Raw genomic sequence first — 23,857 nt, 5'->3', positions numbered from 1 at the left:
ATTTTCCACCTTATTACATCTTGGTGCACTGATACAATCATTGACATATTCTTAAATGAAAAAAAAGTACTTTGTGGCTAGTATATTAAAAATAATTCATTTTTACATGGGTTGTTTGTCATGTAAAAACATAGTGGCGACATGACAAAAACAAAGTATTTAAAGGGTTACAATTATGAAAATTAATGAATATTTGATATTTATGATTAGGACTGGTGCTGATTAAAAAACGAACTTCATGAAAGTATAAAATAATATTAATTTGTAATATTTTTATTGCATTTTGCATGCAATGTAATATCAGCATGTGTAATATTAAAGTGGACCCTGAGGGGTTAAAAATATTTGATTCAAGGCAGCCCATATGAAACTATATTTATTTTTTGGGACCTACAGTGTACACGAAGAGACACAAGTAGAGGAGAAACCTATTTTCTGATAACAGCATTTTTTCTTCTGCATTCTCAAACAGTGAGGATATCCAACTGCAGAAGACTGAAACCAAACTGTTTTGCATCTTGCAAAGTCCAACAATGTCATCATGAATGTAAGCAGCTTCCTGCCATCTGCTGGTCAATGCATAAACTGCAGGAGCATGACAGAGGCAGTCTGCCACTTCCTTGATGCTTCTTTCAGTCAAGCTGTTGAGTATTTGCTAAACTTTCTCTTATTCCACAGAAATACCAATTATGTGTCCTCTGTTGTCCACCAATTGCTTCACTAATTGCTTTCCACATTAAAACATTTGGGCTTTAACTGTAGCTTTTAAATAAAAAAAAATGTTGAGTATTTTCTTCTTTTTCATTTCTTTTTTCTTTTTCTTTTTTACTACATGTTTTTTTTATTTATTTGAGGTTATTTTGTTTGTTTGCTTCTTATTTTGTGCTTTTTGATTACTAGGTTTTAATGACTTGCTAATTTGAATGTGAGGACTTTGTATAAGTGCTATGGGTTTCTTTTCTCTCCTGCACACTTAACTTCACTTTGTAATTTCACTGTGTAATATTTTATCCTCAACTTTGTGCAAAGAAACTAAACTAAACTTACTTGATGGTTTTAACGTGACAGAAAACTCAACAGTATGTACAAACTCGTGATGTTTAATGCTAAACTGCAGAAAGTTTTTCTGAGAGCAGCCTGTCTATGAATTCTAACCTTAAAATTGGCAGAATAAAACAAAACAACAGCTGATCAGCAGAGCTCCATGCTCTTGGTCCCCTGTCTCATAAAGTAAAGCCTGCTGCCAGAAATCTGGGACTAATATTTAACTTTGACCTAACTCTCCAACCGCATATCAATTTAAGTTCTGCTTCTTGCTTTTGAGAAACATCTCCAGAGTCAAATCAATACTCTCTCACCCAAACTTGGAAAAAGTACACCAGGCACTCTTTTTCTCCAGACTCGGCAAGTGTAACTCCCTCTTCTCTGGTATCAACAAAAGGTCACTCTCTCGCCTCCAGCTCGTTCGGAACGCAGCAGCTCGGCTTCTTACTGGTTTTAACAGACGACATAACGTCATTCCAATCCTGGCTTTCCATCATGGGCTCCCTTTACTGATCACTTTTAAAGCTCGTCTGGCTCTCGCACCCGAGCTACATAACAGAAATGTTGACCCCTCATATAAGCCACTTCATAGCCTTAGATCCTCAGGTGGGGCCCTCTGGCTGTTCAAAAACCAAAACTTTAGTCTTAAGTTGGCCGTCAGCATCAGGGCCCCTCAGCTTGGAAAGACTGAGGAGATAAGGTTTGCAGAATTAATGACTTCTTTTAAATCGAAACACAAATGTAATGTTGTTTTTATTTATTTTATTTCTACTCTAAATGGTCATTTTATTGCATTTGTTGTTATTGGCCCTTTTTTTGTATTTATTTATATTGCCATTTGCGTCCTGCATTTTGCATTATTTATGCTTTTATTGAACGCTTCCCTGCTTTTGTCTTGCTGTTTTGTTTTGTTTGTCAGAACACTTTGTAAACAGTGTTTTTAAAGGTACTGTAACACAGTATCTGAGCACACACTAATTCAATTTCGATTCCCTGCACAATGAACTGACATTTGGTCTGAGTAGAAAAGAGTTTTGCAGAAAGTTGCAGTGGAACAGATGAAGGAATCGCTCATGCAGACAGCAGAAGTGACTTAATGTTTAGACTTTATATGTCTATCGTTCTGAGCACAATGTCTGTGAATAAAGCCATACTCTATGATCATTGATTATAAAACAAACACTCAGTGACTGGCATATTGCTGTTGTTATAGCTGCATTGTTCACAAGAGACACTAAATCAACCCCCTACGGTAAATGCATGATTAATCACGGAACATTATAAACATGAATAATAGGATACAATAATTCATCTACATCTGAAAAACAGCAGTTAACTTTGGTGGTTCAACTCCGTCTTGTTTCTGACTTTTTCATAGTCTGACATAAATTTCTGTGTGCTGTAACCCTTAACTTATGTAGCCCAGGATGTACATGTAGGGTACAGATTTAGGATCAAAGCAGAGAATACCGCTTTGTTTATCTTGCAAGGAAAACATTTAACTGAGCTGCTGTATTTGTAAGAAATAGTGCTGTGAAGACGAGTGAAACAAATATTAATCACCAAGTAGTTTAATTATCAAAATTATGTTAGTAGACTCATTGAGTCTCGTATATGAGGATGGCAACTCTCTCTAGCTCATCTGAGCAGTTTAGAAACACAAGCTGTGTGGTGCTGTATTATCATGCACATCACAACCTTCAAACAACTGAAATCTCCACAAAGAGGAGACCCTCTCAGTTACTCAGCTCAATTTTTAACAGTTTACAGGTTGGAATAGATTCATTTATTCCGTTTTTTAAAATTTTTATACATTTTGTTAAGTGTTAACAAAAAAACCCATTAAAACCCATTTTTATTGATTTCCTTTTATGTTATGTTGTCTATTTTAATTCATCATTTTTTGTTAATTGATCTTTTGATTTATTCTTTTATTTTGTCTTGATCTTGTGTTTAATTCTATTATTAGTGCTATTATTTCTGTTTTTACGGCTTATATTCTTTGAACTGCATTTACTCTTATTAGTATGGGTGTTATTGTTATTTTTGTATTGTAATTGTTTCTCTCTTGTTTAACTGTACTTTAAATTTCGTCTGGCCTTAGTTTGGCATTACTGTTTCGCTCTTATAGTTATGTTGTCTCTGCAAGAAACCCTTGTTGCTTCTGCTTTACCTTGTTTGTCAAAGCACAAACAAAGTTATTTCTATAAAACATCTTTTGAGATGAAGTGATTTAATATTTTTATAGCTGGACTGTTCATTAGGGGAGCTACTGTAATATATAGTATATAACATTTGGATATACAGTGGACCACAGTCTCAAGAGTGCAGAGTGCAGAGCATACTCTGGGCACAGTCAGAGCAGCAGAACACCAGGCGCAGTGAAAGTGAAAGTTCATTTCTAATTGCGCTTGGTCTTAAAGTTTGCATTCAATGGCTCTGAAATCTTTGATAACATGTTTAAACCCGTAAATAATGCTCCTAAAATATTCTGGTAATATTCTGGTAATATAAAATGATTAAAAAGAAATCGAACCAGAACAGAGTACATCGGCTCTACAAATGATGATACATTTTCAAAATATCAATCAAAATCTTGTTTCTAATACAACTAAAAAGAAAGAAAAGCATCAAAGAGAAACAACAATGAATAAGTTGAAAATTAATTTTAAAGGGGTTGATTTTTCTGCATCGCAAATACTCTATAATCAAAAGAATACATTTTTAAAGGTGGTTGCTCATCTAATTTAACGCTACAGTTGATTTTAAGCTCAGTTCTGCTTTGCTAAGAGCTCAGCTCGGCTTCTTTATGACTCACTCTCAGAACTGTCAGTAGAGGCTCCTTATCTCGTGATCTTTGGTTTGCCCACAGTTTCAGACATGTGGTTCACTGTATAATAGATCAGTCATAGGGAAACGCACTTAGAACTCATTTTGACTCAAATTCACTTTACACGAAAAAGAAACTGTCTGGGGACTGTGCTACCATGGCAACAGCACAGAACCAAGAAACTCATCAGCTGAACAAAGCTGGGTCAAAGAGTCAGGTTAAACAGTAGAAGGAACGTTTTGTTTCATTCATACAAGCAGAGCAATAAAAAATGTATTTGGACATGGCAGGCAGCAATATGGCCCAGTTTTTTGTGGATATATGAACACAGAGAGGCGGTATGCGGTTAGTGTTTGGCACTGGTATGTGGTTGGGGAACGAAGTTAAAAGAATTTGGTTAGTAAAAGTGTTAAACGATAACAAATAAGGTCACTCATCATCTTGGCAGCATGCAAACCCTTTGCAGTGTCACATTTATGAACAAACCGGTTCATGACTTTCTTTTTCTTTTCGGTTGCTTTCCATTTTGCTAACATGGCCACTGCTTCCATCACTCACATCTAAGCTCCACCAATCGAGGGAGAGAGACAGAGATGCGGGGATGGAGGGATTGTATTCACCAAACTGGACATTCATCAGCATCATGTTGGGGAGATGCATTTGTCAGTACACACAGCATCTGTCCTCTGACGTAAAGAAATGGAAACGGTCGTAAAGAAAAAGACCTGAGGCTGTATTCACAAGGTAACCAATAACCTTCCTAGTTATTAAATTCTAAGAGAAGTCCCAAAATTAGGATGCTTTCTAAGAATTTTCCCTGAAAGTTAAAGGGATAGTTCACCCCAAAATGAAAATCCAGTCATTATCCACTCACCCTCATGCCGCTGGAAAGACAGGATAAGTTTTAAAGTCCACAAAACACTGCTGGAGTTTTGTGGCGAAAAGGTGTTGTACTCATCTCCCAGACAACTGAAAAAAATGGTTCAAATGTTTAAAAAAATGCATAATAAAACCACAAAATGTCTCTATACTGCTCATCTGAAGTAATCCAAGTGCCCTGAAGCCCTGGCATGCCAAGTTGTTTTAAAAAACATCATGGATTTTAGCCTTGTTGTAGCCTATAGCCTGAAGCTCCTGGTGTGGTAGCTGTGTTCACATATGCGCGCTTGTGCAACACAAACAAAAGCTTGCGGTATCTGCATGCCAGTGTTTACATGCTACCCTGAAGCCTCCCCGACACACACACCTTTTCCTGTGAAACTCCAGCAGTGTTTCGTGGACTATAAATCTTCATCTGACTTTCCATTGGCATGAGGGTGAGTAGATAATGACTGAATTTTTATTTTTTGATGAATTATCCCTTTAAGACTATATCCTGGTAAAGACAAAGGTTATTCACAAAGCATCTTAGCGCTTATGAGAGCTACTAAGGTTAACAAAAAAAAAAGACTGTTAGAAGTAGGCAGGAGGACTTTTAAGAGGCTTAAGAGTTTAAGGAAACACAAAAAGTTAGGAGAAATGTTCTCCAAATGCTTAACATGTGATTTAATGAAATGCCACATATTAGATGGTGCAGAGAGAATGTCTGTGGTTGATCTCATTAGAGATGTACCATCTCCCACCCCAATGCCCTCTCACAGTCTCATATTGTGATGCAGTTCATTTCATTTCCACTGGGTGTCCACACCTTGCAGGCTCACAAAAAGGCAACTAATCACATCCGTGAAAAGAATGTGCCATACCGAGCAACAGGATCAACCACATCTCATCAATAAGATAAATCTCTCTGTCCTAACCTTTCCTAAATCACTCCTAAGCTATGACTCCTTACTAAAAGATTTAGACCACGTTTAGAGTTCTCAGAGCCCCTCAAGTCCTACACCAATTATAGATGTAGTGGTGTGTACGGTTGTCTGACAAATTACACACAGAAAATTAAAATCTGCTATAAATGCCCATTTTCTAAACTGCTTGTGAAAGGCTGCAGTTCTTGGGAGCATATTGCAGAATTTATATTATCGATTGTGCAGCTATGTAGGGCAAATATTTGGTGCCCTTGTGCTGAAAACAAAAGCTTTTGGGCTGAAAAAGCAATGTTGCATAAATGTTTTTATAAAAAAAAAAAAAAAAAAAAATGATTGAGATTATTAACATATATGATGATTATATGTCATGAATAAACTTTCATTAAAACAGTAGTAGAAAGTAACTAAGTACATTTACTCAAGCACTGCACTAAATTAAATTTTAAGGCACTTGTACTTTGCTTAAGTATTTCCATTTCATGCTACTTTATACATACTTTGCCATTAAAAATTCAGAAATATGATTATTTTTTCTTCACTACCTTTATTTGGAAATGTTAGTTACTAGTTACTTTTAAGAGTGGGGAATCTATACATCTGTGTCACAATATTTTGCGTGGCAATACTGTATCGCTACACAAATGCCTAGTATCAATTTTATATTATGGAAATTATTAATATTGCAACAGAGTTCCTGCAGCTTAAGGCAAGTTAGATTTAAGACTTTCTGATACTTTTTAATGCCACTCGGATTGAAGTTTAAGACTGATTTTAGAATAACCAAAATTGAAGACGTTAAAAGAGAAGTTCAAAGTAGCCACCCCTTCAGCAGCTACAACATTAAAATGATTCATGTATACGTAATTATACTAATACAATAATCTAATTACAATTTCTCTGAAACAGACCATTCTTTTGTACTTTCACCCAGACCAAAAAAGCAAACTACAAATGACTTGCGTGATTGGCTGGATCTGAAAAAGTAGGTTTTACATCCAATCATTGTAATTATTATAAGAAATAAATTGTTGTAATAAATTGTGGTGGAGTCCACCATGTCTGAGACCAAGACAAGACTAAGTCATAATGCGTTCAATTCCGAGACGAGGCTGATACCCAAAGTGGTCCCTAGACTGGTCTCAAGACCACCTTGGGTCTCGAGTACTACAACACTAGCTCCTGCTTATCAGAGCCTTGAAGAGAGAGGAGGAAAGTGGAGGAAAGAAAGGCATGCTAGCTTGAGAAAAGAACATACTGATGTGTTTTGGGGGGGGGGTCAGAAGAGAGACCAAGCAAATGAGTGGACGAGGACAAAGAAAAAAAAAAAGAACAAAAACAGAACAGGTGGATATAAAGGAAGGTAATATGGCATGCAGTTCATGTGGAGGGATGGGACACAGTGGCAGAGAGCAGAGAGGTGGTGCTGATGGCGGTGGAGGAAAAGTACCTGGTGAAGTCCGAGTCAGGGAACAGGCTTAAGTGATATGGGAGGGGGGCGGAGTGGAGGAGGCTTTTGTCGCACTCCACAGGGGAATAGTGTCGGGGGGAGGGTGCTTTGTCACATAGTTTGTTCACAGTGCTGTAAACTGGCTCAGGAGGCCTATAGTGGAGTGAGAGACAAGAGCAGAGAAGTTAGTGTCCAGAGACCGAGGCGGGGGAGAAGAGTGGGGGCTACACAGAGACGATGGAGGCACACAGATAAAAACGGAAATAAAGCAGGAACAGGAGGAAGTACTGGAAATGGTGGGAATGGCTGATGATTCTCTCTGTTTAACACACAAAAGCTCATCTTGAAAAAAACAAAAGCATTCAAGTTTGCTCATTTCCTGTCACAAACAGCATCATATATTGAACAACCACTTGTGGCTACTAACAATTATTTTCATTACCCACTGATATGTCTGAATAATGTGTTTTGATAGGCTGACTGATTGCTGATTTCACAGCCCAAAGAGACATCTTCAGATAGATTTTTTTCCTGACCTCCAAGCCTAAAAGCCAAAAATATTCTGTTTGTAATGAAAAGAGCAGAGAAAACTGTCACACTTAACCCTGTGAAACCTGGAGCCCCAACGCTTTTCTTGACTGCTTTCAGACTCCTTTCACAAGTAACCTTTGGACCCTGAGCAAATTGGTGTGATTAAAAAAAAAAAAAAAAGAAAATGTGGAGAAAGGGGCAATGGACAACTTGGTAAGAAATGTTCCACAAACTGCAAGAAAATAGAATTTAGAAAATTATTTATAAAAAGCTGGGAAAATTTCTCAGGCTAAAAGGAAAATGCTGGGTAAAAACTATATTTACAGCTAACTGTCATACTTGCATATTTGAAATTATTTAAAAAAATACATTATAATTCTTTAAGATTTTTTTTTAGTTTTCTATTTATGTATATATTAATATATAATATATAAAAATGTGGTAATTTTCTTGTTTTTATTTTACTGATTTCTTGCTAATTTGTGGCTCATTTTTTATTTTGCTGCTCATTGCCTGCTTCTCATGTTTTCTTAAGAAATCAGGCGAATTTGCTCAGGTTTCAAAGGGTTAACCCACAGCAATTTCTCCCTAGAGTAGCTTTGCTGTACTTTATATTCTTACAGTGTAAGGAAATTGGCAACTTGCAAAGCTACGCTTTCAAAGTAGCTTCCCCAACACTGGTTACAGTCACTGACACAATATGTTAGTCTGGTAAGGACGTTTATCTTAATTTAAAGAATATTGTCAATCTCCTTTGATTACTTATTATAAATGCAACTTTGTTTCTATAAGATTGATTGTCTAATTCATTCTTTCAAATGTTATTTTTCACCCTTTCATGTGTTTGCATGCTCAGCAGACAGAGCGATCTGTAGGAGACGCTCTTAAACAACAAATTTTAAAATGTCCATTCTGCTAATTCAAACAGGGAATGATCGTATAATCATAAGCATGCATGCTAACATTTCAAAAAGTCATCATTATATATATTTTCTGGATAATGAAAACATTTTTTGTCTGAGGAGAGAGATTTAGGGAGAAACATTCAACAGTAATTCAGATTTTAATCATAACATTTAGTCAGGCATAATGGCTTCATGCTTAAAATAAGTGCCATTTTTATTTATAACAATTCCTTGTGACCAAAAATTTTTTTTTTAAAAGTATAAACATGCGATGACAAACGTGCAAGAGCATGCAGTGGGTGACTGGGGATGCTAAATGTCTCACCTCAACTGGAAGTGCTGGGAATCAAACCTGTGACCCTCCCCATCATCAAGCGAGGGATTTCTAATAGGATGGAGAAGGTAAACTTTTGATAATCAACCACCGAAAAACATCTTTGATCATAAAATGCTATTATTTTGCAATTAAATTTTTTTACACATTACAACACTTATGAAAGACACACTCGGGGGCATGCTACACCAAACAAAACGAGGCAGCTGAACACAGAAAAAGCCACGTCCTTCAAAGTAATTAAGTCAATGTCCATTACAGGGACCCATCAACAGCATCATCACTGCACATCAGAGTGTGTCGGCTCCTAAACAGCACGCCTGCGTTGAGAGGCATCTGCTACGGACACACTGCCGATCCATGTCGCTGGTTAAACATTCAGCGAGCGCTCAGTGTGTGCACGTCTGCTGTTTGTGAACTGATGTGGACTCACATGTGTTAACTGGAGCATGCCGTACAGTGTGTGAGTTTGGAAAGGAGTCATTTATGCAGAATGTGTGTGCGTATGTGTGTGTGTGTGTGTGATCTGTTGATGTGAGGCAATGGAATGAGCTGGATGAAGAACTCAGGCAATGTGCAAACTACTCGTTTTAAGAAGATGCACGAGAACATTACTTTACAGAGGTATAAGAAGGGAGGTAAGGCTTTAAAAAATGTCTGTAAAATTAATAGCAAAGTTCTGTAAAATCATTTCATCCTAAAACTGTAAATAGAAAAACAATGAAACAAAACTGTTAATTTTACAGTAAAAATATGCTGAAATAATTGTATTTCTTTGTAGAATTTATAGATAACTGTAGGTTTTTTTTTTTTTTTTTACAGAAAGAAGTTGTATTAAATTTTAAAATGTAATGTAAGATGCAATTTCTTATCAATCTATCTATCTATCTATCTATCTATCTATCTATCGATCTAAGATTAAATGGAAATACTGTAGGTTGTGTCTACACACCATGTCATTTACACTCATAAACACACCTGCACACAGTGTTGCATGGACTGGACTTATGATGTCACTGTTCAGCCTGCCTTAAGCCCACTGCAGCACATCACCAGCACAAACACATTTCTCTCCTCTCCTCCTGTGTTCTCGTTCTCTGTGACCAACTGTTTTGTGTTTGCATCCTGTTCAAACATGAAGACATCTTCACCAAGCAGCTCTGTCCCTTCTGGCACTGCAGCTGAAGAGAGACATGTAGACTTCAAGCTATCTGGTATCATCATAATAACAGCTACACACTATCGCCCTTCTTAACATTTAACCCTTTGAAACCTGGAGCGACATCAATCTCCTTGTGTTACTTTTAGATGTCTTTTACTAGTATTTAAACCTTTGAATTGAATTTGAATCCTGTGTGAATTTTTCCGATTTCTTCTATGGGGAAAAAAAATGAAAATGAGCACTTTGGTAAGAAATGTTCCAGAAATTGAAAAAAAAAAAAGAAATCATAGATTTAAAAAAAAATATATATATAAAATAATTGAAATTATGTAGGAAAAAAGTAAGGGAAAAACTAAAATTAAAATTATCATAATTACATATTTTTGTTACAAAATTATTTGAATGTTTAAGCACCATTTTGAAGACAATTTCTTTGTTGATTTCTTAAATCTTCTTTTTGGGAGGGTTTGTGTTAATTGGTTTTGTTGCAGTTTTTTCAAACCAATTTTCGGGTAATTTTCATGTATTTTTTTTTTTTTTACTAATTTCTTGAAAATGATCGGGTCATTTCTTTATTTTGTTGCTCTTTGCTTTCTTCTCATGTTTTTGAAAAAAAAAAGAAGAAATCAAGCCAATTTGCTCAGATGGAAAGTCCTGTAACTCCTCATTTTCCACCCTAGTGGTTTGTTAATAGAATTAGAGAATTATTTAAAAAAGGCTTGGGAAAAAAGAAAACAACTTCATTTGAAAAGATCATAATTACATATTAAAAATAATGTCACGGAATTATTGTAATTTTTTAACACTTTTGTCCAGGTCATTTACTTGTTGTATTTTGCTTTGTTTTTTGACATTTTTTTTGCTAATTTCTGGGAGATTCCTTCTTAAGTTGCTTATTCGATCTCCCCATGTATTTGACAGAAACAAGTCCAAATTGCTCAGGATATAAAGGCTTAAGGATCTCAAGCAATAAATGCTACTTAGGAAGCTGATAATAAAGCGAGTTTGGGTGGCTTTGCCCTCCACTGCATCAGGTGATATGAGCTGCCCGTCAGGCCAGAGTGTTTGACTAATCACATTTCAACATGACTAACCAACATGGCAGTGCTATCAAAGAAAGTATGAGTGTGACTGTCTTAGGAGGCCAAACAAAATGAGGTCATCTGCTTGCACAGTGTTTTTCCTCAGACAGCTGAGAGCAATGACGAGAGACAGAGGAGAGTGAGCACGGCCAGCACAGACGGTGGAAGAAAGTGTTTCTGCAAACCATGAATATGCTGCAATTGCATGTTTTGTAAATGTATTATAATTTTTTCCTAAGTAATGTAATATATGAGCTGATGTTGCCATCAGGAGGTGGAGGTGAGACAAGAAGCCTGCCGAGCTGCAGACCATTGGTTCAAACCTACAGCCAACAAAAGTGGTTGATTTTTAGCGACCTCTCACTGATTGTTTCACTGCGATTGGTACCCTGAGAATCGAGACTGCTGCTTTTACGGCTGGAATATTGGCACAAAAAGCATTTCTTTTTTTAAAGAGACATCACTGCATTATCAGTGGGGATTGTGCTCCTAAAACTGGGTATTTTCAGTCAAAACACGATCTTTTCCAAAACATAATCAAGTGATTGTTGTGCCTAAACTTAACCACACGTTAACCACAGCCTTGTTAAGTTCAAACATATCCGCTACATAATAATACACAAATGAAACGTATCCAGAAATGTACAATGCCAACATTAATTTTCTTGCATGTTACGAGATAAGAATTGCAAATTATTTCTTACATTAATTAGAGCAAATGATCAAAAACACACTAAGACTCAAATATTTTATACCACATGTTATACTAGTAGTACTACTACTACTCTTGTTTGTTTAGATGAAGGTGTGTATGGTGAATATTGGGGCAGAAATCAGAAATATTCATGTTTAAAATTAAATTTTTCTTTTTAAATTGAAAAAATAAAAAGATGTAGGATTGAATAAGTACTCACTTCCTCCTACTGCTTTTTGGACATGAAATACTTTCATTTGTTTACTAAATATGTCCGATGGGCATTCTGGTGTTGCTTTGCTTGCTCATATTTTATTTGGCATGTTTGAAATAAAGATCTAACTACTAAATCTAAAAACTAAACTGCTTTGATCCCTGGTGTCTGTGGTTATAAAACAGTTTTTATCAGCCTTGACAAGTTGGTAACAGCGGTTATTGTTTTCACCCTGTGAGTGTGTGTGAGTCATTATGACAAAATGTGGTCCAGGTGACACCAGCTGTCCCGGGAACTACCACAAAAGCCGTTATGGGCACATTGGCAGGTGTTTTTATGTCTGTGCACAGATTTTGCCAAGGCAATGACGTGTCACAACTGTGCAAGATGTAATCACGTAAATTCACAGGTGTGTAGATGAGATCAAAATAAGGAGCAAGTTGGAAGATGAGTGCAGATTGCTGTGCTGCAGCTGAAGCGATCTTACAGCAGGATGTCTCTAGTTCTTTGTTCGATTGCCATCAAGCATCTGTCAAAACTGAAGTCACATTTTCAAACTCTTCATACACTCAGTCTATGTGGACCAAACGGTGGATCATTTTTCACTGCTTGCACACAAAATGTTTTCAGTGAACACGTTTTCCAAAGTCCATTAACTCTTTTCTCATTTATACTTCACCACCTGCAAAACACTTTATATTTGCAGTTCATTTTTCAAATGCTAACACATTTCAAAACAGTTGAAAACATGTTCAAAACAGAATGATTTCTGACATAAACAAATTGAATTATAGAAATTATCTCGGTAGGATATTCAAAATAAAATTAAATAATAAGAATTCTAAACAGGTGTGCTGTTTTTGTCTTATTGCCAAACAGACAAAAGGGCTTCAGATTTTTATTTATATTTTTTTTCTTTAGGCTATTTATTTATTTCTTTTTATTTATTTATTCTGCAGCCCTTGAATTTCAGGATTTTTTCAGTTTCAGTTTTGTTTGTCTCTGTCAGTTTTTCATTTTTTCACAAGTAAATTCAAAAAACTGAAAAAAGAAAGTATACTGAAGCTAATTGCTCATTTCTGATCCATCTTGTTACATATACTTTTGTACAGTTAATAAAGTGAAAATAATTTTCTATTTTCTTATAATTAATTACTGATTTATATTTTTAAAAAAAACATTTAAAAAAAAAATCTGTATGCTCTATGTTGGTAGTGTTTTTCTGGTCAGCCTGTTATAGTGACAGTGTATGCTTTCTAAGTGAGAACTGCTGCCAATGTTTTGGTCCAAAAGGCTTATTGTGAAACTTGTATGACCTGCTTTGTTAAGTTCAATGAGTTTTGAAGTTGAGATAAGCTGGTTGGCAAAGATGCATGTTGGTTAAGCAACAAGAGTTTTTAAAAAGTAGCTTCAGTATTGACCGATGCTTGTTAGCATCTGAAAAACATTGTAATACACAGTACTAAGATGCAGAAGCCAGAGAGGTCTGCATAGTTGGCTTGGTTTCTCCTGCTGAATCATTCATATTGCAAAGAGCTGAGCTGAGGCAGCCAGTCAGTCCGCATCAGACAAAAACATAGTGACCTTGTAAGGACCCGTAGGTGCCATTTAGAGTCTGGAAAGGGACTGTGCATCTGGCCTGTGGAGGTGCAGTTCACCGCTCTTTTTATTTTATTCATCAGCTCTTTAACTCAGCCAGCCTTTGGAAAGTACAGTGACTTAGCATTTCTGAACTTTTGTTAAAATTAAAGGCAAACACAGTGCCATGCAGCAGTCAAAAGTTATCTGAATATTTAAGTGAACAACAGGATCTAAAACACTGCTGAGTCAAGTAAGCAACTAACTCAAAGTAGAAGAACAGCAGCTGTTAATGTCCACAAATTGGGACAACATTGAGGTCTAGAAGCTCCTTACCCTCCAGGCAGGGGACGAGATCAGCTGTCATATAACAGGGACGCTAAATGGTTATTACTGTCATGTTAATGCAATTCTCATTGTTTAGTATATGCAGCTGATGTGTATGTTATTATCACACTAGAGCCAGACTATTGTGTCAAGCATCAGCCCATCACGCCTCCTTTGCTTCCATGATGCCTGCATGCTAAGGCCATGTTTAGACAAAACGTCCCTACAAAAAAAAGGTTTTTTTTGTTTTTTTTTAAAAATGTGTTCAGAAGATATTGTGAGAACGATCATCATGTACACAGATCCACAAAGCAACCGAAAAAGCTGTAATATGCATGCCAAGCCAGTAGTTGTAACTTTATAACAACACACCAAAGAAGAACACCACGTGCCTGCACATAAAGGTGATCTTCAACAGAGCAATTAGTATAAACAAACAAGAAGACGAGGGCAAACGCACGTATAAGAACCAACAGTGTTAATAAACTCAGTGGAGTCAGCAGCACATACACAGCCCGGTAGTACGCCATTGTTGTTATTGTCCTCCAACTCGCACATGGCTATCTGTCCGAAATGCAATGCACATGTATAAAGTGCAGCCGTGACATCACTGTTCTCACAGGATTCGCACATTGCAAGTTCACACGGTGACAAAAGGGGTGGCATTTTCAAAAAATTACACTCTGAAACCCGGCCCCCAAAATGCTGTTGTGCGAACAAAAGGTCACACCAAAAAATTTAAGTGCACTCAAAACAACCAAGTTATTTACTTCAATCATTAATTGATAAGTAATGTTAAATTCATGGGAATGAGTTAATCCAATTTTTGGGGAAGATTAAGTAATGTTAACTTACTTCTTTTATAACATGTGCAGTTAGGTTTTACAGTGCGGTGAAATTTCAGGAAGGTGTGAAGTTATGAAATAGAACATACGGCCCGAGCCTTATCCGTTGATACAAAGGATCTAGTTGTTCATTTTCAATGTATGTGTAGAACACACTGAGGAGTGACAGGAGCTACAGTCAGAGTGCCTCACTTTAGGTCAGCTAGGTAATCTCAAAGGCTATTAGGGATGTGCCTTGGCCAAGAGCAAATAGTAAACCTCTTAGCTCCAAAGAGAATGGACGACTAATCCTTTACTCAACAAAGCTTAACACAGGGGTCCTTCAGTTATCCTCTGAAATGAGCTTTTGTTATCACTCTGCTGCCGACGCACTTTATTTTCTTAATGGAATATGACAACAGTACATCATTCCTGCATGCAACAATGACCTCATCTAACAGGGAAGCATTGTGGAGTGTCTGTATTCATTGTGAAATCCACTTATGCTGCCTAAAAAAACCATCTCTCATTCTTTAAATGCTATGACATATTAGCAATATATAGAGCAGCCACTGAGACTAAACCTTCTGTATGATAAGCAGCAGGTAGAACATCCACTTCTGAGCACAGACACAGAAGCTGCAGATTTGACTTGATAGGAAATGCAGCCCATGTGGTCTGGAGCAGTGCGGCAGCTTGCTGTGGGATTAGGTGTCAGGGCAGCTGAGGTGGGGAGCTGCTAATGTTTGGCTGTGACTCACTCGAGTGAGACGTCTTAAGCTTTCTTCTGTTTGGACGTGGAGCAGCTCTCAGAGGAGTGACTGAGAACCCAACAGGTGGTAAAATAAACAAAGAAAGGTGCAAAATGCTACATACACATTCTCAATTGGTGCTGTTTTTTTTATTTTCTTGTGGCATCTTTGTTATGAATACAGTCCATCTGATGCTTGTTTAATTGTGCTTTTTACAGTTTCATCAATAAAATGCAATTCTTGCCAGTATTTCACTATCACTATCCTCTTATTTTCTAAGGAAGCTATAAATTATATTTGGACACAAAATCCTCAAAAGCCAGACATCAGAACAGAAGTATAAAGAGTTGTTGCTATAGAGATGATACATTTTCTCACCCAGTTGCATGGGTCTGAACCAGCAGATTTTTGAAACGTTGCATACCAGAGCATCACAAGTAGTCTCACATTTCAAATTATCTCATTGCAAATCTTTGGTGTGAACTGGGCTTTATCTGAGCAGAGGACCAGATCAGACACCATATTACAGCGACAGGTAAAAGACTGTGATTGCCATGTTATGCTATTGCTATTGTTTGTGAGACACTGTCAGCACTTTTGTTATATGTCACAATTGAGGCCAACCCTGTTGTGTTAAACCTCACTTATGATGTAAAACCCTCTGAGGCTAATTATGATTTGTGATATTGGACTTTTCAAGACACATTGAAATTGGATTGAAAATATTATTTGTACAGCCCTTTGGGGCATGCTTTGTGATTTGATTTTGACTTGATTAATTTGTAAATTACTTTGGGTTGCCTTTGGGTATGAAATCTGCTATATAAATGTGCCTTGTCTAATGCTTCTTCTGGTTCCGCGATGCTGGCATGCTGTCTAAAATCAAACACTGGAGCAGCGTGATGCCGCAGTTGCTTGGCTCTGTGTAAAAATGCAAAAGTGGCAAAAAGAAGGGACTCATAGTGGCTCCATAGTGCGATCTCTGCATCAAATGGGCTTTATACGACTTTATACTACTAAGTCTACCCAACTTGCAGTTTCTATCACTTTACTACACTGCTTCATAAAAATGGCCATTGAATGTGATATGACAAATTCTCCAAATACTGATATGTGCCATTGGTCAATTAAATGATAAATCTGCTTTTAAAACAGACCAAAAACTCAACAGATCCCTGGAAGAGACACAACAAAGCTTCAATGAAACAGCAAAACAACATCTGTCTCTGCCACTGATTATGCAAATGTATTCAACTTTGTCACTGCAGCTGGACCTGAGGCCACATTTCCGACAACATCATATCCACTGATAACCAACATGACCAGAGCCTCTTTAAACCACAGCTTGCACCACCATCTACACCAAAACACATCCACAGCACCGCAGCTCTGGTATGTTTCATTAGAAAGCAACTGCTTGATGCTCAGATGTTTTCCAGACATGCATCACAATAAACAACACACTGTCCACAAAGAAATAATAAAAAGAGGCATTCAGACGCAACACAACACAGTACAGCAGAAATACAGGAGTACGGCAGATTAGTGGTTTTCAAAAAGTTGTTTGGTCGTTTCAGTAAATGTGGTCATAATGTAAGGTTCTACCTTTATCATACCAGAATTATATATATATTATATATTTTTAGGGATATTTTGAAAATCACTGCAGCAAAACAGGACACAAACATTGGGATTGAAAACAAAAATGATCCAAACACAGAGAAACCAGAGATGTTTTCAAATTTCATCACAACTCCACGTGGAGTTTTGATTTTGAATCTCCACACAAACACAGATCAGTCAGGACAAAAGGGGGGAGACAGGAGGAGCGGGGGGGACAATCTTCTACCTGCAGTTCTAGTTGTCTGGTAGGAAAGGAGGTAATTACCGTAAGAAGGAAAAACCATCCAACCTGTTTATATCCTCTTCTCCAAGTAAGTGCTTAGGGAGGGGGGAGTAACTCGCAGGGGAGATGGGAGGGAGACCAGACTTGTATTCCAGAGTGCCGCTGTTGACGGGGGAAGAGATATGATTTTCCATGGCTGGAGAGAAAGCTGCAGAGGAAGAGTGACAGAGAGTTAAAACAAGAGGCAGCTGCTCAAACAGACACACTCATTGACACACACTGACACATTTCCATGATGCCAAAAGAGACTATTCCTGCACACAAGATACAGTGATTTGGTGTTAAAGTCTCACTACAATACTGTCCTATTTTTTGGAGCCGTGTGAAATTTCAAAACAGTTCTATTAATACAAATGCAAAAAAAAAAAAAAAGAAAAAAAAGGGTGGGAATCACCAGAAGCCCTGGGATACAATATTATCACAATACTTAGGTCACTATACAATATTATATATATTGAGATTTTAAATGTATTGGATAACATACACTGTGATATATTGTGATTTATTACCTTTTTTTAACTGCAGGATAAACTTTTAGGATATACATCAGTTTTCATGTGCTGCGCTCAGCGATTTTCGCAAGCATTTAGACCTCTGAATCCTGAGAACATTTCGTGATTGATTTCTTTCACAAACATGGGGATAAACTTAAGTAACAAACTGAAGCAGCAACTTTATCATACATTGCAAAAATAAAATAGTAAAAGGTGCCATTACGATTGGTTGGGGGTATTATTAGAAAACAGGAAAACAATGCCTCATGTATATATATATATATTCATAACTGTAATAATTATGTATTTCAAATTATGTTACAGAAAAAGGCCATTTCTTATTCAGCTGCTCATCGCCTTATTGTCATGTTTTTAAAAGAAATCAAGCCAATATGCTCAGGTTTTTATCAACATCTGCTTTTATCTAATAAGATCTAATAAGACTTCAGTCATTCTTATTGCAGCAGCATGTATCTAGTGGACTGAAATACCTATTTATTTTATTATTCTAGTAGACTACCAAAACTTTAACTCATATATGCAACATTAATATATATAATTTAAATAATCAATACTTCTTGCCAGTGCATCAATACAATATTGCCACACAAAATATAGTGATACTTTGCTTTATCAATTTTTTCCCGAACCGCTAATTAAAATATTGTGTACTTTAAAAAACAAAAAAACTCAAACAAAACACAAAGTATTTAAACAGCTTCACATCAGTTTGTAACTATGCAATACATATACTAAATAGGCTAAAAAACATAATAATAAGATCAACCACTTTTCCATAAACGTGCGTTTAAGTTAGAGATTGTATAGTTTTAATTTTAGATGTTCATAGATAAAGGTGTAACAAGCCCATGAGGCAAATTTAAGAGTTTAAGTAACGTAAATATCATCCAATTTTGCAGCTCAGTAATACTTTTTGGCCTCTTTTAGCTCGCTGTTTTGGTGATCACCTGTCAGAATTGAGTGCGCCAAAAATCATACATGATACATGGCACACTTTAAACACGTTTACATTTACTGAATAATGCCCTCTGCAGTCAATATTCTAACAGCAACTGACGAATCAGCTGATGACTACTGAGTTCAAAAACAAGAGGGTAGGACTTACAGTGTGTGATATCAGGAGGCCCATAGGGATCTGATAGGTAGACATTGGTGGGCTTTCCCACCTTTAGGTAGACCACGTCCGACGTGTTCTTCAAAATGGCCACAGCCTCTTCGTGAGACACCTCCTCCAGACTGTAGTTGTTCACCTGTCCACACACAGAGACAGTCCTTGTTTGTTTAATCAGGAGTTTAAGAGGCTGCCGTGTGTTTCTCACTGCTGCTCAGTTCAGATGAGTCCAGCGTGCTCCCTGCCTGCAGGAGACTGGATTATGACAGATGGCGTGCGGGTGAGAACACAACAGTAGAATGGTAATTAAATTAAGCGCTAGTTAAGCAAGGGGGATGCCCTCCTCGGGAGAAAGCTCGCTGTTACAATACCGAGCCAGTCGGTTGCTACTGTGCTGCTTTCAAAATGTGTGCCAGGGCCTCATTTCATCTCTTCATTATCATTTAGACTGACGCTGCGGGAAGACTGTTGTAGGCTGCAACCTGATTCTTGAAACCACCATATGTGGAGGTTGGGCAGCTACAGATTACATGTAATGGGGATAATGTAATCAGATTACAAAAATAAGTCTTCACAGTCAACCCAGATTATATTTGAAAGAATAGGCATCATGCAAGAAACAGTATAAAAACAAATGCTCTCTTATTTTTGCTCAAATCTGCAATTTGTTCTTATTTTGTTAGTGCACATTGATTTTGGGGAATTCACCATTGTTTTCTTATTTTTGTTTTTCTCTTTTTCCCTACCAAGATGAGAGAAAAACACCTTGCCAACACAAGGAAAAATAAGTTTAACATTTGAGGAACATTTAAAAACTACATCAATATTGTTTAATCAAATTTAGATGAGGTTTTGAAGTAATTATAATGACATTATTATATAATTTCAGGGCTAAAAGGATACTACTATACTGGATTTACTTGACATACTTGATCCCAATAACTGTAATTTCAGTTATTGTGCTTCTCTCTGCTGACCAGGGCTGTAGTACATTTACTCAAGTAATGTACTTGAGTACAAATATGAAAAACTTTTATGTTACTTGAGTATATTAATCTCATCCCACTTTCTGTCTTTTGTAATGGTAATTTGATTTGACCAACTGCAAGCGTTGAATGTGCAAAATAGATCAAAAATGTTCAAATGTAACCAGTTAACCTGACCTGCATGTCTGTGGACTGTGTGTGGCTTACTCCCACAGTCCAAAGACATGCAGGTTTATTGGTGACTCTTAATTGCCTTAAACTCCACCCCCCTGCGACCCTTAAGAGGATAAGTGGTTATAGCCAATGAATGTATGAATGTTATAAAGGTAAAAAAAAAAAAAAAAAAAGGATTTGTGAAACTAAAAATCTTGTGGTTGCATCCATATTTTTTTAGCAAAAGGTGCAATATTATCAGTGTTTGATTTTGAAGCAGTCCAAGAATAATCAAAAAATTCACATGGATTAAGTTACCAATTACATAAAACTGACATGTAATTTGTATATGGTAACTGATTACATTTCAAAGTAATTTGGCCCAAAACTGTATATATACATACTATAGGATCAGCCAAAACATTAAAACCATTAGTGGGTGAAGTGAATAACAGAACAGACTAAAGGTTTCCCATTGCACTGTAACAAGATGATCATTGTTATTCACTGTAGACAGTGGTTTTAATGTTTTGGCTGATCGTTGTGTATGGCTTCATCGACGCTGCACTGTATATTCATGTGCACGTGTCTGTAAAAAAAAAACTTGTATCAACATCTATTTTATGAAATATCCATCTGCAAGCTCTTCAAATACAACTCCACTCACCATTAAGAGTCTGTCTCCCACTTGTAGCCGACAGTCCTTCTGTGCCGCCCCGCCATCAATGATCTTGGTGACATATATGCTGTTGTCACCAGGGATGTGCTGGTTTCCAACTCCACCTGCAATACTGAAGCCAAGCCCTGTGTGTGTGTGTGCACACATATGAAAACAGTTGGTTAGTTTCTGGGTTGTGTGTATGACAGATTGATGTTAGGCATCAGACAATACCACTATTTTATGACGTATCAGTATATACAGTAGATGTTTCTATATACAGTGGAAACCACTTTTTCTTTCAATCTTATGCATGTTTACATCTAAAATGGACATCTTTATGTATATAACATTTAAATAAAGTAATGAACTGACTGTTTAAAAATACAGTTCAGCTGTTGCAAACACTTTTGAAGTTACCATCAAGACAGGTACTTCAAAACAAATTTCTCTCTCGTTTGTATTCCCATCGTTTTCCTCTGTGTACTCTTGTCTCATCTGTCTGTCGATTCATTGCAGTTTCTTGCACACAGTGTTCTCTCTCTTTTAATTTAATACATATATATTTTAATGGAAACTGATCTTTTTCTCTCCCAGGCTCCCTGCCAATTTTTCTGACTTTTCCCTCCCCAAGGGCACGCTCGAGGGGCCATTACGTGACCAGGCATTACCAATCCACCTGACGACAGACGGCTTCAGGCTCTGAATTACAGTAGTTTTTTTATGTTGTCATGCATAAAACGACCCAAAACAAACACGATAAGTGGAATATTTGATAATTACAAGGGAATTATATATGGCAGCATTTGTATAGGATCACTGTTATTGTGATCACCAAAATTGTTTTCCAATGAATTCTATTTAGTTTATATATGTATATATATATAGATATAAAAATAAATAGATAGTTAGAGAAGCACTTTTACAGTAAACATTTGCTGTACAAACACAACAAAACTGTCCCCCTGCAACATTATGTGCCACCATTGTCTTTGATTGAACCAATTAAAACCTTTATTAAAAAAAGTCTGGCTGAGGAGTGCGACTTCACACGTGTAGGTTTGAAAACCAGGAGCTCTTTGGATTCAAGGACAATAATGACCGAAAAGGGGGTGGGGGGTAGGGGGTGACATGTTAGTTCTTTTGTCAATAAGTCAAAAATATAAAATAAATCCAAGGCGCGCTGTTTTGCATAAATTTTAAGCCTTTAATCAATGTAAATAATAACTGTAAGTTGAAAGGCTAAACTGGGATATACGGCCAGAGGTCTATGACCATGTTTAACCATTTATATAAAATAAAAATGCTTTGAATTGAATTTATTCAATAAACCAAATTCACATTCATTTATTTTACGTCGCTATTTACAAAACATGCTGCACGAACCATGAGCGGTAATGTGGAATCAATCTGATGACCACTCCTACTGGAGGCATTTACCTGACATCACCCACAGAACAGAAGCGATTATAATCCACTGTGTGTCACAATTAATCTGCGTGTGTGTGTGTGAGAGAGAGCCCACCTTTTGGTCCTTTGATGAGTTTGATCTCGATGATGGTCTCTAGCATGGGCCTGCGGCGCCGCACGTACAGCCTAACAATAGAACCTGCCACCTTCAGGGCCTCCACCGCCTTACTGTGAGACACTTCAGACACGTCTGCGTCATTCACCCGCAGGATACAGTCGTTTACTCTGGAAGAAGAGGAGGAGTGTGAATTAATGAGGATTATTATTGGTCATGATTAAAAACAAGGCTGCACTTAAAATATTTAATTCTTTAAAAACAGTTTAGGAGAGGGTTTGTGAGGGAGAGGCAGAGCAGCCACCTTAGGAAAAGAATTTGACCTGGGGGGCGTTTTTACACATTCACATCATGACTGTTTTTATTGCGAGCTGTTCTATTGCAATTAAAGAGGACATACTCTGCTCATTTTCAGGTTCATGCTCATATTTAACATTTCTACTAAAACATGTTTACGTGCTTAATAGTCTTGATTTTCTTTGTTCTTCCTGTGCTGGAACACATGTACTCACCCTCTGTTTGAAACGCTCTGTTTTTGTGCCTGTCTCTTTGAGGGTGTTTTAGTGGGATTTAGTGGCATTTAGCAATGAAATTTCTCCTTCAGTGTTCATTGATTAGGGTTTTTTAATGGGAGCCGAATTATCTGCACAAGTCTCTTCTTCTCCAAAACAAACAGTCCCGTTGATTAAAGCCAGTAAAAATACTGGGGTGTCCAGTGGCTCAGTTGATAGAGAGGGTACCCCATGTACAGGGGCTACTTCCTTGCCGCAGCAGCCGCACGTTAGATACCGGCCTTGGCCCTTTGCTGCATGTCATACCCTCTCTCTCCCCCTTTCATGGTTAAGCTGTCCTATCAAATAAAGGCAAAAAGCCCAAAAAATAATCTTAAAAAAGAAAACAAATGAAATGAATAAAGCACTTTCATGTAAAAAATAAATAAACAAAATACTAATTTAAAAAAAAGTTTTCAGATCCTCTTATCATAGAGAGGCTGCTAACTACAGAAGCCTACCCAAAAAAGTGAATGGCTCTGTCTAAAACCAGTGTTTGGTTTGTTCCTTCTGGGCTCCCGTCAGAAAATGTTGGCGCAACATTGTGATCTCCATAATTACCTGCACCATATGTAAATACCAACAGTTCATTCTGAGGTAATGAAAACACAACCTTTTTTTTAGGTGATTACACACTAAAGAATACATGCTTATTATGTTTTATTCTATTTATGCAAATATATCCCCCTAAATCCTACACACTGGACCTTTAAGACCCCCCAAGAATGTCATGTGACTTTGTTGTACTTTTTCTTCTTCTTTCGGTTTAATGGTGGTTGGTATCCATAAAGTCGCACATCCACCACTTGGTGTTACACATCATATGAGCTATAAAAGCGAAATAAGTGTTTCCATTGCAGTTTTGCAAAATATGGCTTTTTCAAACCACCTGAAATACCACCTCATGCAAGTGTAAAAAAACT

General features: G+C 37.0%; 1 protein-coding gene across 1 annotated transcript in view; it reads right to left on the bottom strand.

Moving 5' to 3' along the window:
* Positions 1-23,857, bottom strand: part of dlg2 (discs, large homolog 2 (Drosophila)) — a 229,408-nt gene that overhangs the window by 29,798 nt on the left and 175,753 nt on the right. Inside the window, 6 exon segments of the mRNA XM_042498711.1 lie at positions 7,127-7,279; positions 8,888-8,947; positions 17,442-17,583; positions 19,056-19,200; positions 20,868-21,004; positions 22,384-22,553. Of these exon segments, the coding sequence (XP_042354645.1) occupies positions 7,127-7,279; positions 8,888-8,947; positions 17,442-17,583; positions 19,056-19,200; positions 20,868-21,004; positions 22,384-22,553 (807 nt within the window).

Source organism: Plectropomus leopardus, chromosome 13 (assembly GCF_008729295.1).
Source record: "Plectropomus leopardus isolate mb chromosome 13, YSFRI_Pleo_2.0, whole genome shotgun sequence".
In the NCBI taxonomy this organism is placed as follows: Eukaryota; Metazoa; Chordata; class Actinopteri; order Perciformes; family Serranidae; genus Plectropomus; species Plectropomus leopardus.
This window is presented reverse-complemented; position numbering and strand designations above follow the sequence as displayed.